Source organism: Belonocnema kinseyi, chromosome 8 (genome assembly GCF_010883055.1).
Source record: "Belonocnema kinseyi isolate 2016_QV_RU_SX_M_011 chromosome 8, B_treatae_v1, whole genome shotgun sequence".
Lineage (NCBI taxonomy): Eukaryota > Metazoa > Arthropoda > Insecta > Hymenoptera > Cynipidae > Belonocnema > Belonocnema kinseyi.
In genome coordinates, this window is record NC_046664.1 from 41,812,569 (window position 1) to 41,828,757 (window position 16,189).

Genomic DNA, 16,189 nt, shown 5'->3' on the forward strand with positions numbered 1-16,189 from the left:
AATATATGTGTCTCAATTTTTTCTAGTGTCGAATAGTCTTAATTATTGGCCGTTGAAAAGCAGTGTACCGGTAGTGGCGTTTTGGCCGTTTAAGGGTTAATAGTTGAAACGTTTCGTGTTCGATTCCCGCACCCTACGCACATTTTATTTTATTTTTTATTTATAAAAATGTCTATAAGTAAAATCGTATTTCATAATCTTTTTAAAAGATTCCTATGATAAATATTATAATGCTTTTTTCACGGTAAAATTGATATTTTTTCAACTTTATCATGTTTTTCGCAAGGACATTTATTTTCTATAGATCTTATTAATTCTTTTCATAATATTTACGAAATATATTTAAAATTAGAAGTATGAATAAGATTTTTAAACCTCTTATTTTATCAGATAAATTATGAGTTTTTCAGGAACAAGATTTTTTCAAGCATCTACAGGGAAAACACACCTTCGAGATGCAGGCATGGAATATGAATACCGTCTTGACCTGAAGGATAGTTTTTTTTTCTAAAACAACAATTTTTCTTTTGAAAAACGTCTAACACACTTTTAATTTTAAATATAATGTTTTAAAACTATCAAAACACTTAATAATATAAATATAAAATAAATTTATTTGCAAAAAATATTATAAAGCTACCTTTCGGCTATGAAGCCAAAGCATTACTGTCTGAGCTACAGGTCGATTTAAAGTATGTTTGGCCAAACTCTGTAACTTGTGGCGGATATTTGAAAGTAAATTTTCTTGAAAACGGTAAAAAAAATTGAATATTACTGCGTTAAAAAATTAATAGTCATGCAATAAGCTTTTATTACGAAAATTATTAATCGAAGTTAAAATTGAAAATTGCCGGTCTCCTCTTATAAGAAATTTAAGAATTGTTATTTATGCATCTTTAAAATTAAGGATTTATCGAATGGTAATTCTTCATATTTGTAGAACTTTGAATTGTAAATCTTTAAAATTGAGTTTTAAATTTAGAAAATTTACAATTCAAAATTATTCAAATTTTAAGTTTTGCATTTTTAAATTGTGTAGCTTTAATGCTTTATATTTGAAATTTCTTCAATTTGGAAGATTTTTAATTAAAAACTTTACTTTTGATCAACAAAATCATCAAAATTTAAGAATTTTTATTTATAAATCTTTAAAATTAAAGAATTTTCGATTGTAAATCTTCAAAATTGAATTATTAAAAAAGATCATTCAAGTTAGACCTATTTCAAAAATATGTTAACAATTACGGAGTACTGAAAGCCGATTAAAAAAAAAATCAGTATTATAATTAACATGTTATGAAAGCAGACGGAGTTTTAAAAACATTTGAATTTATGATTGTTAATTATAAAATGTAATATTTAAAATGTACTTAATTTGTAAGTACAATCAATATTTAGCCAAAAAATGATATTAAGATATGACATGAATGATATAAGCTTTTAATCTCTCAATCGCTTTTGTGTTGATAAAGAAATTTTCTCATCAAAGCATCCTTGATTAAAAGAAAGGAATAACAAATGTGGCCCTCGAGAATATTCTACTTTAAACTTAATTCAATGACAAAATGTAACTTTAATTTTAACTTTGATTAAGTAACAACTTTTTTATGTAATAACTTCAGAAAATTGGTTTTTTTTAATTAGAATTTAAAAAATTCCTTTCTGAGCATATCTCAGGAAAGTAAAGTAAGGATGTTAAGAAATGGCCATTGATTAACGTATTTTTTAAACCGGAAATGGTGTTTATTTTACGATTTATAATATGGATTGCTCTTAGTGGTTGTTAGCGTCAAGGTGACCCAGAAAAATAAACTTAAGAAACATACAAGAGCCAGACAATATTTGTACTTAAGAAATAAGAAAACCACAGCACCATGATATTGTAAATAAATCATTCAAAGCTGGTTTCACGTGGAAGGTTTTGATGGTTTTGACCCAATTCATTTGGGAAGGTTAACATTGTCAAAACTCGTCCATGTTTGTGTCAAGGCCCATCACGAAATTTAATCTAATGACATCTTTACAAGAGTTAGTTTTCTCCTCAGAATTCCTAATTTTTTATTTTCATAATGTTCAAAAATTAAAATCAGAGATTCAATTAGAAAGTTTTTTAAATTATCATTTGAAGCGTCATCAGCGTGTCTCACAGTGGGAGGTAATGCACTTTTTTCGCTCAAAAATGTCCAGAGTCTTCAATTTTGGTCCGATTTTTAATTATTATTTTTTTAAATTAAACTTCATTAAATTCTGAAGAGCTTGACGCTATGAACTTTTGTCTCTTCTACTTGCTTATTAATAATTTTTTCACTCAAAGTATGGAAAAACTGAAATTTTTTACGCTTTAATAACTGATTAGGTAAACTTTATATTGTCTTAAATGGGTGTTTAGGGACTCATAGAATACAAATAATTTGCTCATTAGTCCATGATATATAATGATATATAATTACAAGAATAATATAAAAGTTTATAATAACCATTGTTATAAACAATTCTTATGGCAAAATATTAAAATTTCATATTTTTTCAAATTATAATTTCCTTCAATTGCCAGAAAGACTTCAGGTATTTCTTAAAATAATAAATATTCCATAATATTTGATAAAATATAACAATTTAAATTTTTATAAACAAATTCGATAAACAAATTCAAAATTTTGGCGCTTTCGCATAGAAATTTTTTTGTTTTTGCACTGGATATGTTTTAAGCTATTGGATGAATGACTGCTAGTCACAAATATATTATAATTTGAAAAAATCTGAAATTTTAATATTTTGCCATAAGAATTGTTTATAACAATGGTTATTATAAACTTTAAAATTATTCTTGCAATTATATATCATTCCTACATTAATATGAAGCACTTTTAGCAAACAGAAATTTTGTTTACCGATAATAAGACTATTTGCTAAATTGTTCATAAAATTTGTTTATAACAAATAAATGGACTAATGAGCAAATTATTTTTATTCTATGACTTCCTAAACATTCATTTAAGACAATATAAAGTTTACCTAATCAGTTATTAAAGCATAAAAAATTGTTATGTACCAAATTTCAGGTTTTTCCATATTTTGATTGAAAAAATTATTAATAAACAAGTAGAAGAGACAAAAGTTCAGAGCGAAAAGCTCTTTAGAATTTAATAAACTTTAATTTTTAAAAATTGAAAGTCGGACTAAAATTGAAGGCTCTGGACATTTTTGAACGAAAAAACTGCATTTCCTCCCACTGTGTGTCTGTTCAAATCCTGGAAAAAAATTTGCTGACAATTCCAGGTTTTTTTCCAGGTATCTCAAGATTTTCCCATGTGTAATAATAATATAATATATAACATAACAAATAAAAAATAAAACAATAAAAATAATAATAAATAATGATAAAACAAGTGACAATTGTAAGCAAATTTTTATTTGATCTAAAACGCTATCTATTTTACTTAAAATTTGGTGCATATTTAACATAATTGTATTTTTAGTAAAAGATATTTTCCAGGTGAGTATACACCCGGTAAAATTAGGGAAAATATTGAGATTTTTTATGAAAATAGAGAAATATATTTTTTAAAGTAAAATTCATGTGGATACTATATTAAATCCAATTTAAAACTCTTTTAAATTCTAGCATTTGAGCAAAATATTGCATTTTCAACCAGATGAAATTTTCAACTAAAAAATATCAATTTTTGACAAAAATTGAATAGTTAAAAATTCAGTTTAGGAATTAATTTTCAAGCAAAGAGATCAATTTTTAACTAAGATTACGGAATATTCAACAAGATTAGTTAAACTTTCAGTTGAAAAGTTAATTCTCAACGAAAAAAAATCAACTTTGAAACAAAATTTTTCAATTTTCCATTAAAATGATGAATAAATTTTCAACTAAAATTATGAATTTTCAACTGGAATAGTTGAATTTTTAACAAAAAAGTTGTGTTTTCAAACAAAAAGACTATTTTTTTACAAAAAAAAAGAATTTTCAACAAAAAACATGAATTATCATCGAAAAAAGAGAAATTTTCAACCAAAAATTGAAGAGTTAAATTTTCAGTTGAAAAATTTAATTTTGAATTAAAATGATTAACTTTCACCTAAATTGTTGAATTTTTAACAAAAATTTTGAGTTTTCAATAACAGTTAAAAACATTGATTTTCAACCGAAGGAGATGTGTTAGCTTTTAAACCAGAGTTAAAATTTCAACTAAAAAGATGAATTTAAAACTAAGAAGATTAAATGACTATCCACAAAGACGAATTTTTAACAAAATACAAGGATTTTCAACTATAAATTGAATAGTGAAATTTTCGATTAAAAAAATAATTTGTAACCGATAACAGGAATTGTCAACGTAAAACGTAATAGTTGATATTTCAACCAAAAAACATTTTAATTATAAAGCAAAAATTATAAGAAAGATTTTTCAGTAAGGAAAGAAAATCAAAATTCAACTAAACTGTTACATTTTCAAGCAAAAATGAGGAATCTTCAGCTAAAAAAGATTAATTGACCACCAAAAAGGGCCAATAATTAACAAATACATGCGTTTTTAACCAAATAGTTGAATTTTCAATAAAAAAATTAATTTCCAGCCCAAAAAAAAAGAATTTTCAACAAAATATTTAAATCCACCAATATAAAGAAATTATAAATTATTTAATTTATAAACTTTAATCTGCATACGGTAAAGTCTAAAAGCCTTTTTATTTATAATTTATACGCGATTGTATTTAAAATATTGACACATTCATTCTTGAAGAACGCAAACGCAGAAATATAGCTGCTTGTAAATTAAAAAAAAATATGAAGGAAAATTAATTGAACTTAAAATTTATTTTGTTTATAATCTTTCTACAAGACTGATAAGAAATTCCAGACTGCATTGATCTCGATTAGATTTCCAGGACAAAAATTTATATACGTCATAGTCACATTTCGATAAGAATTGGCACTTTGTCATATTTATTGTTATTTATAATATTTGTTTCTTGAAACTAATAATATTCAAGTAATTGTCAAACATCCTGTTTTTAATTTGCATTTTTTACCACTTATTTTACAGGAATTGGTTTTTTTACGGCGATTGTCAATTACCGCGTATTTTTTCAACAGTTAATTTATTTTTTTAATCTAACAAGGAATCTAATATAAAGTAAAAAAACCCATCAACTGTTGGGTGATTAGTAAACATTTCCTGAAAATTAAAAAAATTAACGAAATACGCTATTACACCGATTTTGAATAGGCATTTATCTCGACTTTCTCTCTTCGAGTTAGTGCTTACGAATAGGAGCATAAAAGCGGCAATTTGAGCTTTTATGTCTCTCCAATTATGTTCTGAAATAAACATGCCATGACAAAAGACAACTATAAATCAGATTTTGCATAATACCAGATTCACCGCGAAAAGCACTTTAAAAAACTCAAATATTTTTGTGTAAAAGATAACATTTACATAAAACCAGAATTATTGTTTAAATATTATTGTTCTTAATTTTCCTATAAGGAAAATTTGCTCGTATATTCATAGAAAATAATGATAAGAAATCATTTATAACCCACGTAAACAGATCTCGAGTTTCACAAAAGTAACGTTATAAAATAGTTCAAAGACTCTCAACTTAAATGTTTACAAATAAAAATAAATAACTTTAAAAGGAACTAAATGTAAAGTCGACAGGTGTGCAATCGTTTATTTGGAATTTCAACACCAATTAAAATTTTTTTAAACTTTAATTATTAAATTGGGGATATTGATAATTTTTATAAAATTAGGACAAAATCTAAATACATCAAACTGGCTTGATTTCTTTAGATTATTACAATTTTAAAAATAAAAATGACTTCTTTTTTCTCCGTTTTTTTTCAGAAAAAGGAGTAATATTTATTTCAGGAATTATAATATTCTAAGAATATAAAGCTGGTTTGATGTATAATTAGATTTTTGTTATATTTCGAAAAATTCAACGTTCTAACACCAAGCTTGCTTAAATTTGTATTGAAAATTCAAATAAACAATTGCACACTTCTAGACTAAAATCCTTCAAATTAAAAAGTGTATGAAACCTTAAATTTGAAAGTTTCCAAATGTAAAGACTTTCAAAATAAAAAATAAATAAAAAATTTGAAGGCCTACGACTTTAAAAGTTTGCGTTCGAAAATTTGAAAATTGTTCAAGATTCGAGTTTCATTTTGCCAATGTCAACAGCATTCAAGTTGCGAAGCTTTTATAATTTTATTTTTTAAATTTGATATTCTAGAATTAGAGAAGATCTAATTAACAAAATTTGATTTAACAAACAAAAAATAAACCCAAAATCCTTTAAACCAAAGAAACTAAAAATTTTTACGATTTGAATTTGAATAAAATTTTAATCTAACACATTCGAAATTAAAATCCCTCCAATCGCAAATAATAAAGATATAAATTCCTCGGGATATCGAAAACACAACTAATAATTTGTATTATATTTACGTTTCCAAAACTATATACTTCCAATTTCATAATAGTTTATTTATCATGGATTACGAAAGTATAACGCCAAAAGTTAAAAACTCATATAGTATATGTTTTCAGTAATAAAACAAAAATCTCAAACTCTGACTTTAAAAACGAAAAATTGTAATCACCCTACAATTAAACATTAAAAAATTGTTAATCACAAGAAACATAGGGTGTAAATCCAATATATTTACTGTTGGCATCTTGCCAAGGGCCTATTCTTGACTCACAATAAAATAATAAATGTTATGAATGAAGCGAAGTTGTTAAAAATAAATAAGATTTGTTGTAAAAATAAAAACTTATGACTTACAAGAGATAGAGGAAGGTAGAAAACTGGCACTCTGATGTCAAGTAATTTCGAGGCTAGGCAGCGTGTTTTGATCATAAGTGGAAGACTTTTTTATTGGCGTCGCGCCGCGAAAAGTTTCGCTGATCGGAAATATCAGTGGAACCACTCACGACAAAGGCTGCCGGTAAACTGCGGTAAACTAATAACTTGCCGTAACATTACAAGGTAGAACTTGCAGCTGTCTCGTTCTAATAAGTACCAATCACCTCCCACCCTCATCTGGGTGTACGCACCACGATTTTATCAACGAACACTTAATTTATCGAGATCGCGTTGGAGTTTGGTCTTTTAGAGACAAACTGCTAACGATTTTGGCCAATTTATAGTCTACAAGAATCTCAAAACACTATTTCATTTATAAAGTAAAATCATTCCAATTATCCGTTCTAATTTATAAAATAAAAAAGTCGTATTTATTTATGTACACTTTTGTAAAATTAAAAAATAATATTGTATTATTGACTGTAACATTCAAATAGTCGTTCGACAAATGTTCAACATTCTGGTACTTGGAAACTGATTCGAATGTCTTATTTATTTTTCAGCCGAACCGACGCAAAACTTAAATGGCAATGATATAATAATGAATGAGTGAAGTTATCAATCGAAGAAAGATACTGTGAAAGTAGTTACAAAAAATCTTTTATTCCCACTTTCTCAACGGGCTGATAAATTTTCTGATTGTTTCACGTAAGTTTCCGGATTAGTTGCACAACCTGGACACATGTGAAGAGATTCGTGAACGAATATTTCACAGTCCAGACAAAAGGTGTGGTGGCAATTCTCGCAATAATAGAGCTGAAAAGAAAAACAAGTATCATTTCATAAATAAATAAGCATATCTGCTAAAAGTAAATAGACAGAAATTGTAATGTTCGAATCAATTAGAATTTCTAAGACAAAAAGTGATCAGGATGGGGGAACCCTTCATACATTAGGTTGTCTACTCAAATCCAAGATAAAAATGCTCTGGCAATTCCAGGTTTTTTCCAAGCATAATTTTTCAATATTTTTTCTTTTCATATAAATCTTGAAGCTACTTAATGTAAATAATAATGGAAATTCACCAATTTAGAATTTTCTTTCCATGCCATACAAAATTAAAAATAATATTAATAATAATACAATATAAAAATTTCAAATAATTATTTATTTGTTAAAAGGTTTTAAACACTTAAATTCGAGCTGGATGTCAATTCTAAACATAAAGAAAAAGACAAAAAGTATTATCAATTTGTTTTTAAATTCATATACATACATATCATTTTTATAACATTCTTGAGAAAATTAAAAAACATTATTGAATATCCCAGATGTGTCAAAAAAGAATCTAGAAGATTTTAGGGATTTTTTCATTATATAGGATTTTACAAAATATTAGGAAAAATTCGAGTCTTTCAAAAAGATGTTGACATTTAGAAGTTTGGAATTAAAATTTTGAAAAATCATTCAAAATGTAAAAAAATGTCTTATAGTCTTTTAAATTTCCCAGAAATATTAAGAAAATTTTTTTATTCTCTTGAAACCTTTTGAAATTTATTTAAAGCCTCTGAAGTTATGTTTTTTCAATCGTTAACAATGTTATAGTGTGCTAGCGAAATATTAAGAATAGAATTAATTCCTATTATTGAATATTTACAAATTAAATTTTCTCCTCTATTAATAATGTTTCGAAACATTTAAAAATGAACTTTATGGTGAAGTAAAAATTCAGAAATTTTGATATACTTATTTATTATTTTGATATACCTTAGTAGCCATTCAAATATTTCGCATTTTTTAAAACAATCGACTCGGAATATATACACAGTTTCACGAGTTTATTGTAAATAATTGTTTTTCTCAGACTCTATACATTCAATTAATATAATTTAAAAATATAATAAAGCAATATTAGAAACATAATCAATCATTCTTGAATTTGTTTCCAAAGTCCTTCAATTTGAATAATAGCAACTTTTTATGTTATCTTAGAATACTTAAAATTCAGTGCATATGTAGGTAAAATTAATGTGGGAACTATATTAAAAACAATATTTAGATAAATTCCCAATTTTTCAAGTAAAAAGATTTGGTTTTCCAACAAATAGTTGAATTTCAACCGAAAAGATTAATTTCCTGTCACAACCACGATTTTTCTATAAACAAAAAAATTGAATTTTTAATAAAGTGATGAATTTTCAACTAAAATGATGAATCGTCAACTGGAATAGATGAATTTTAAACCAGAATGATAAATTTTTAACAAAAGAATTTAACTCTCAACCAAGTACTTTTACTTTTAACCAGAAAAATTAATTTTCAACTAAAATGATGAATATTTAACTGGAATACTTGAGTGTTCAACCAAGAAGATGAATTTTCTAATAAGAACATTAATTTTATACAAAAAGATGATTTTTCAACAAAATACAAAAATTTACAACAGAATAGTTGAATTTTCAACTAAAAAAGATAAATTTTCAACCAAAAATGGAATAAGGATCGTTGTTGAAGGTTCATCATTTTATTTGGAAACTCATCATTTAAGTTCAAAATCTTTTTCTGTGTTAAAAAATTAATTTTTTAACTGAAAATTTAACAATTCTATTAATTATACCGTTTTCAGTTTAAAACATTAATTTTTAACCGAACTAATGAATTTTTAACTAAAATGATGAATCTTCAACTGAAATTAGGAAATTATTTGCTGAAATTTTCAGTTAAAAATAATTTTAAAAAAAACTTATTTCAAAAAAATAGTTACACTTTCAAATGAGATGAATTTTCAACTGAAAATATAACTTTTAGTTTTTATGATTACTTTGATATTTGCTTCCTATTTTGAATCAAATTATATTCTAAGCTATCCTGAAAAATGTATAGTTTTATATCATTTTTATAAAAAAAATGTTTCCCAAATATTTTATTGCAACTTGTGTCGTTTTTTTTTCTCAAAAAATTAATTTGTTTCCTTTCAATTTTATTTGTTACAATTCAAACCAAAAATACGCATCCTAGCGTAACGTGGTTCGAAAAAAGTTTGTAGGTATAATTGAGCGGCTGAAAATTAAAACGGGACATAAAAAGGTTGGGAGTAAAAATAGAAAATACATTTTTCGTAGTAAAAAGGGAACAAACAAACCTTCCCAGTAAAAACGGAACAAAATTTCTTCAGAGTAAAGACGAAACATACTGATTCTCTACTGATTCTCCGAGTAAAAACGAAAAAAAACGAGCGGAAGGCTGGAGGGAGGGGATACACGCATGGATGTTAAGTGGGGATAGAGGCTCGAACTGAGCCGTGTCCAAGCTTTGGATCATCATTTCATCAAGAGTCCCAAATGAAAAGCAATAACAAAGAAGCAAACTACATAAGTTTACAAAAATAAAAAATTAAAGATAACCGCTATTCTGATTACAAATTTAATTATTCTAATCCTTAAGTTTGATAAAAAAATCGACATCTTTACTAACTAAAAATCAAGATTTTTGGAAGTATAAATTGCAATTACTCATAGCGAAATATTCAATTTAAAAATAAATTTTAATGTCTGCCAGTGTTTTTGGAACTTGCATAAGAAAAAGTATTAGAGAATTATTCAATTTAGAAAACTTCTTGTGATAAATTTTTATTTCGTATAGTAAAAGGGAGATGTCTGAAAATTTGAAGATACCATAATGTTTATTTTGCAACAATTCGTATAAGCAAACATACTGCCGAGCTCCCTGAGCCACAGGGTTTCCATTACACCAGTTCCGATTTTCATTTTATTTCTTTATTTATGTTTGCGAATATTTCTTAAACTAACACCCACCAAAAAAATTTTTTTTTAAATCCAAGAGTTTTGCGGCAAAAGACATTTTATAAAAGATTCGAAAAGATACCATTTTTTCCATGTTTCCCATGAAAAGGCTCAATTTAGGGATTAGTAGTTGTTTAAATGATTCCCAAATGTCTTCAACTAAAAATATTAATTTAAAAAAGTACTAACTTTTCCGAAAAAAATGTTACTCTGAACATTTCTCAACATTTGTTTCAACACTTTCAAAATATTTTAAATAAAAAATATTACTGTTAACCTTCATAAAGGATAAATTTATTCGAAAGATAATACATTTTCAAGCTTGGCAGGGGAAAAAATTGTTCAAGCAAATAATAATTGTTAAAAAACTGAAAATTAGTTTTTAAATACTTAAAAGCTCTCATTTTACCGTATAAAAATCATTAATGCAAAAAATCATTAATTCAAAGTTGTCTTTGTCATCAGAGGTGGCGGAGCCCTAAAGGGCACAGGGGTAGTGCCATCCAAAAATCTACCTTAAATCTTTCTGAAATAATTGATATCTTTGCGAAATCTTCTTAATCTCTATCAAATATTCTAAATCTTTTTGAAATAATTGAAATATTTGTCAAATATTTGAGATCTTTGAGAAATCTTTAAAATCTTTAGGAATTTATTGAAAGCTGTAAAAAATATCTAGAAAATTTTTGACATATTTGTTATATTTTTTAAATTGTTCAAATCTTTAGAAAATCGTTTAAGTCCTTGTTAAATCTTTATAAATTGTGCGAAATTTGTGCGATATGTTTGGAAATATTTGTGAAATCTTTATAAAATATTTAAAATATTTAAACAATATTTGATAACATTTGGAAATCATTGAAATCTTTAAGAAGTCTTTCCGGAATGTTTCGAAATATTTTAAATATTTTTGAAGCATTTGTAAAACTATTGAAATCTTTGTGAAATCATTTGGAAATGATGTATGCCTACAAAATGACTGAAGTCATTCTGAAATCCTTGTAAATCTTTGAAATATTTGTAAAATTTTTGTGAAAATATTAAAATGTTTCGAAAATCATTGGGAAATAATTTTTTTAAATTTTATATTTGAAAAAATGATTTAAATCTCTGTGAAATATTTTCAAAATCATTGAAATCTTTATAAAATCTTGTAAATCTATCTGAAATCTTTGAAACCTTTGGGAAGTCATTGAAATCCTTTGAAAATATTTTTTAATTATTTAGTACATTTTGGAAATTGTTGAAATCTTTGTCAAATCTCTGGAAATCTTCGAAAGATTTTTGATAGATTGGTAAAAATGATTGAAATCTTTCTGAAATTTTTGGAAAATCATTGAAGTCTTTATGGCATTTATATACTAAACTTTAATTTACAAAAAGCTAAAAACAGGTACTTGTTTTTCCCATTCAAATTCCCATTTTCATTTCAATTTTGCAAAGACACAGAAGGACGGGTAAATATTGATGCATCAAAAATCGACACACTGTTTCCCTATTCCCTGTTTTATCCTTTTTTTAAATCCGCTCTTTTTCACTCTTTTCAAAATACTTTTCCCTTTTCTCCATATTTTCGTTTTTTTTTTACACTAAAATTCGAACTGAATAACCCCAATAATAAAACGGAACTATTTTTGTTAAAAGTATAAACAGATGTTGTTAATTTAATCATCTTTGGTTGAAGATTAATTTTTTTGGTTAAAAGATCGACTACTGCATGTTCGGTTTAAAATTAATCCGTAGAAAACTTCCCCACTATTTTTCCTTAAATTTAAATATTTAAAATTTAAATATATTTAAATTTATAGAAAAATATAAGGGAATTTTTCTACGGATAATATTAAAAAAAATATATATATTTTATTTTCAAAAACAACCCTATCAGCAAAATATTTGAATTTTTAACCAAAAAAATTAATTTTAAACCAAACACGCAGTATTCGATATTTCAACCAAAAAATATTAATATTCAACCGAAGATGGTAGAATTACCAAACAATATGTATATTTTTAACAAAAATTGTTCAATTTTATTATTAGGTTTTATTAATTCAGTTCGAATTTAAGTGTAAGAAAACGAAAATAGGGAGAGAAAGAGAAAGTATCTTGAAAAGAGTGAAAAAAGAGGGGATTTAAAAAAAGGAGAAAACAGGGAATAGGGGACAGAGTGTGCCGATTTTTGATGCACCAATATTTACCCGCACCACTGGGTCTTTGCAAAATCGAAATAAAAATGGGAATTTGAATGGGAAAAATAAGTACATGTTATTAACTTCTGGTAAATTAAAGTTTAGTAATTTCCTAAGGAATTTCCAATTCAATTGATCCACTGATAGATATAAGTGTCTCACTGACTCACAGTGAAATTCCACTGACTCAAATTAAGATAGCAGGTTCTTCTCACATTCGTAGCGAAGATGACTTTTCAAAAAATTTTTGATTGATGCCGCTTTGGAAAACCATATTTACTATCTCATCCGGAAAAAAACGTGTGACAACTAACATGGTCACCTTTCAGAGAGGTGTCTTTCAGGGCGACACCATGAGCCCACTCCTATTTTGCCTTGCATTATTGCCACTATCTCTAGCACTTCGCCATTCCGACGGGTACTTCTGCGGCAAACCTGCAGATCGAAAGTACAAGGTGACTCATGTATTTTACATGGACGATCTTAAGATCTATGCTAAAAACAAAGAGCAACTACATCTAGCTCTAGGGATTGTCGAACGATATACTAAGGAAATTGGAATGGAATTTGGGTTATACAAATGCGCCAAGGTTTATTTGAAGCGAGGAAAACTTAATGGCATCCCTGAAGATCCTGAGCTCGTTGATAGAAGCGCCATACGACATCTTTGCGCTGGAGAGACTTATACATACCTGGGCGTGCCACAGGGCCGCATTCAGGATGTGACATCTATAAAGGATACTCTCCTAAACAGATACAAACGTCTCATCCGGCAGATTTGGTCTTCCGAACTGTCGGCGAGGAACAAAGTATCTGCAGCGAACATGCTGGCCGTCCCGGTAGTACTCTGTTCATTTGGATTAGTTCCATGGACGAAGAACGAGCTCAGATCCCTTGATATCGGGACAAGAAAGGTTATGCACATGAACAAAAGCATGCATCTTAAGTCTTCCGTTCCACGACTGTACATCTCACGCCGTCAAGGTGGTCGCGGAATATTGAGTCTTGAATGTCTTCACAACAGGATTATTCTGGGTACAAGACATAGAGTTGCAAATGGAAGAGACCCTCTTCTTAAAATTGTCAGAAATCACGAAGAAGTGGGCAAAGGAGCGTTTCTGTACAAAGCAGCGGAGGAGGCTGCTGAAACACTCGGACTTAACTTCAGTATTAGCGGTGAGCAAAATGCATCAAATCTTATCTATCTCCAGTACTCACTCCTGAAAGCCCGGATTAAGAAACCACAAGAGAAAAACTTTCGTGAACAGCTCCTCGATAAGAGCATGCACGGTATCTTCTACAGAAATGTGAAGGATCAGTCAATGTCTTGTGAGCTAACGGTTGCTTTCCTTAAATCGCCCACATTAAAGTCTGGTACGGAGGGTTTCATTTTGGCATGCCAAGACGGTGTCATTTCCACCTTAACATACCTTCGCCACATTGTGAGGCAAGACTGATGATAGCTGCAGGGCGTGCCATGCACACCCCGAGCATTTAGCTCACATGGAGAAAACTGTATGGTTGTAAGATCCATGATTAGGGTTGTTACAACCACGACAAGTAGTAAAATATGGTCTAACTATAGCTGTGGGTTCCACAACTGCATAGCTGTTTGTGTAAGAGACTGGTTGTAAGAACTACACTGTGTGTCTGTCACAAGTATGTAATGTGTTTCTTACCATCACACTATATGATGCCACAACCGTGCCTTACGGTTGCCATACCACACTATGTTGTTGCCGCAGATACAAACTGTAGTTGTCAAACCCCCATTATGTGGTTGTCGCAGGCACACATTGTGGTTGTCACAACCACATTATGTGGTTGCCGTAGGCATACATTGTGGTTATTACTACCACAGAAATAAAGTTCTCTCTACTAATGGGTGGTTGCTAAAACTGCACAGTAAAAGATATTTTGACTAGGGTGTGGATGAAGAAAAAATTCGCAGCATCAATGGCACATAAGTTTTTATTTGGATTTGCATGTTACTTACTGTACAAAGTTGACAAATTTCGCTTAAAATACATCAATTCAAATATAATAAAAGCATTTTGGTTCCCCTCAAACAATATTAAAACACTAAAATTAAAAACATCAGATACTTGTGGTGTACAAAATATTTCGGTGTTTACATTTCGAAAATTAACGGCTAAAACCTTACTTACGTACCTTTTAAACTCTTTAGAAGATTTTAAAGTTTTTTAGATTTTGCGCACATTTTTCCTTGATTCTTCATTGTCCATACACTTTGTATATTCTAATATATCACCACTTTAGCACTTTCACTCACTTTTCATCTACATTCGATGCACACAAGAAATAATCTGATGGCATCGGGGGCCTGATGAGGACGGTACGTGATGTATTTTGGCGCACGTGAATCTGCGCAACTATGCGCAACCAATCAGAAATGTTTGAGATACACACAGTGGTTGTGAGACAACCACGCGTTGTGTTTGCGGCAACCACAAGTATGTAGCTGCAACAACTACCCAACTACACGCAAAAGAAGCGGTTTAAATTACATGTGGATGGGCTACAAATAGCGTGGTTGTGGGAACTACAATACTGCAACTACAAGCGTGTCGTTTTGGCAACTGGGTCATTTTGATCTAACAACTTAAATCAAAGATGTCTCAACAAAACTAGTGGCCCTTGCAACCATATTGAATGCAACTTGATAATTTTAGTTACTATAACCATATCAGTTTTCTCCGTGCACATACTATCTAGTTGTCCAACTCATGCGGAAACGACCTACATTCAAAGGCACAATGCGGCACTAAGAGTGCTTTATTACCATCACTGTCACGCTTACGGCATTAACCTTAATATCGCTCCTCTAAATGCTCTTAGGGAAATCGAGTCAATTGTCGAGAATGGGAAGTGCCGCATATACTGGAACTTTATATTCTCGACAATTGTTTCTGTTGCTCACTCGAGGCCTGACATGGTTCTTCTTGACTTCGAGAAGCGAACCATGTTCGTTATCGAATTTTTGGGACCAGCTGACAAAAACATCATAGCCAAGGCGAATGAAAAGAAAGAAAGGTATCGAGACCTTATAAGGGAGTTGCAACGATTGTACCCGGAATATTCTGTTAAAATAATTGTCCTTATCATCGGCGCTCTTGGAGGTGCCAAGCTTTCACTTGCTAATGGCCGAAAAGCATCCCTGCGTGTCAACAATATGCTAAAACACTTGCGGAGAAAATGCAGAAGGCGGTTATCCTTGGGTCGCTCCGTGTTCTTATGGTGCACGAAACTTTTGCTGGATCGTCGTATTGATTCCGTTACAGACTGTAACCACCTATCTCACGTTCGTGAAACGTGGTTGTGGCTGAAATTTTACCGCGATTT

At 28.9% G+C, this 16,189-nt stretch overlaps 2 protein-coding genes across 3 annotated transcripts in view; both read right to left on the reverse strand.

Moving 5' to 3' along the window:
• LOC117178113 (high affinity cationic amino acid transporter 1) overlaps positions 1-7,130 on the reverse strand; it is a 59,876-nt gene extending 52,746 nt beyond the window's left edge. For both annotated transcript variants that reach the window (XM_033369366.1, XM_033369364.1), the window contains exon 1: positions 6,814-7,130. The gene's annotated coding sequence lies outside the window, so the exon portion shown is untranslated. The remainder of the gene's footprint in view (positions 1-6,813) is intronic.
• Positions 7,131-7,246: 116 nt separating this feature from the next.
• LOC117178114 (general transcription factor IIH subunit 2) overlaps positions 7,247-16,189 on the reverse strand; it is a 42,315-nt gene continuing 33,372 nt past the window's right edge. Inside the window, exon 7 of the mRNA XM_033369367.1 lies at positions 7,247-7,650. Within this exon, the coding sequence (XP_033225258.1) occupies positions 7,510-7,650 (141 nt within the window). The 3' untranslated portion in view covers positions 7,247-7,509. The remainder of the gene's footprint in view (positions 7,651-16,189) is intronic.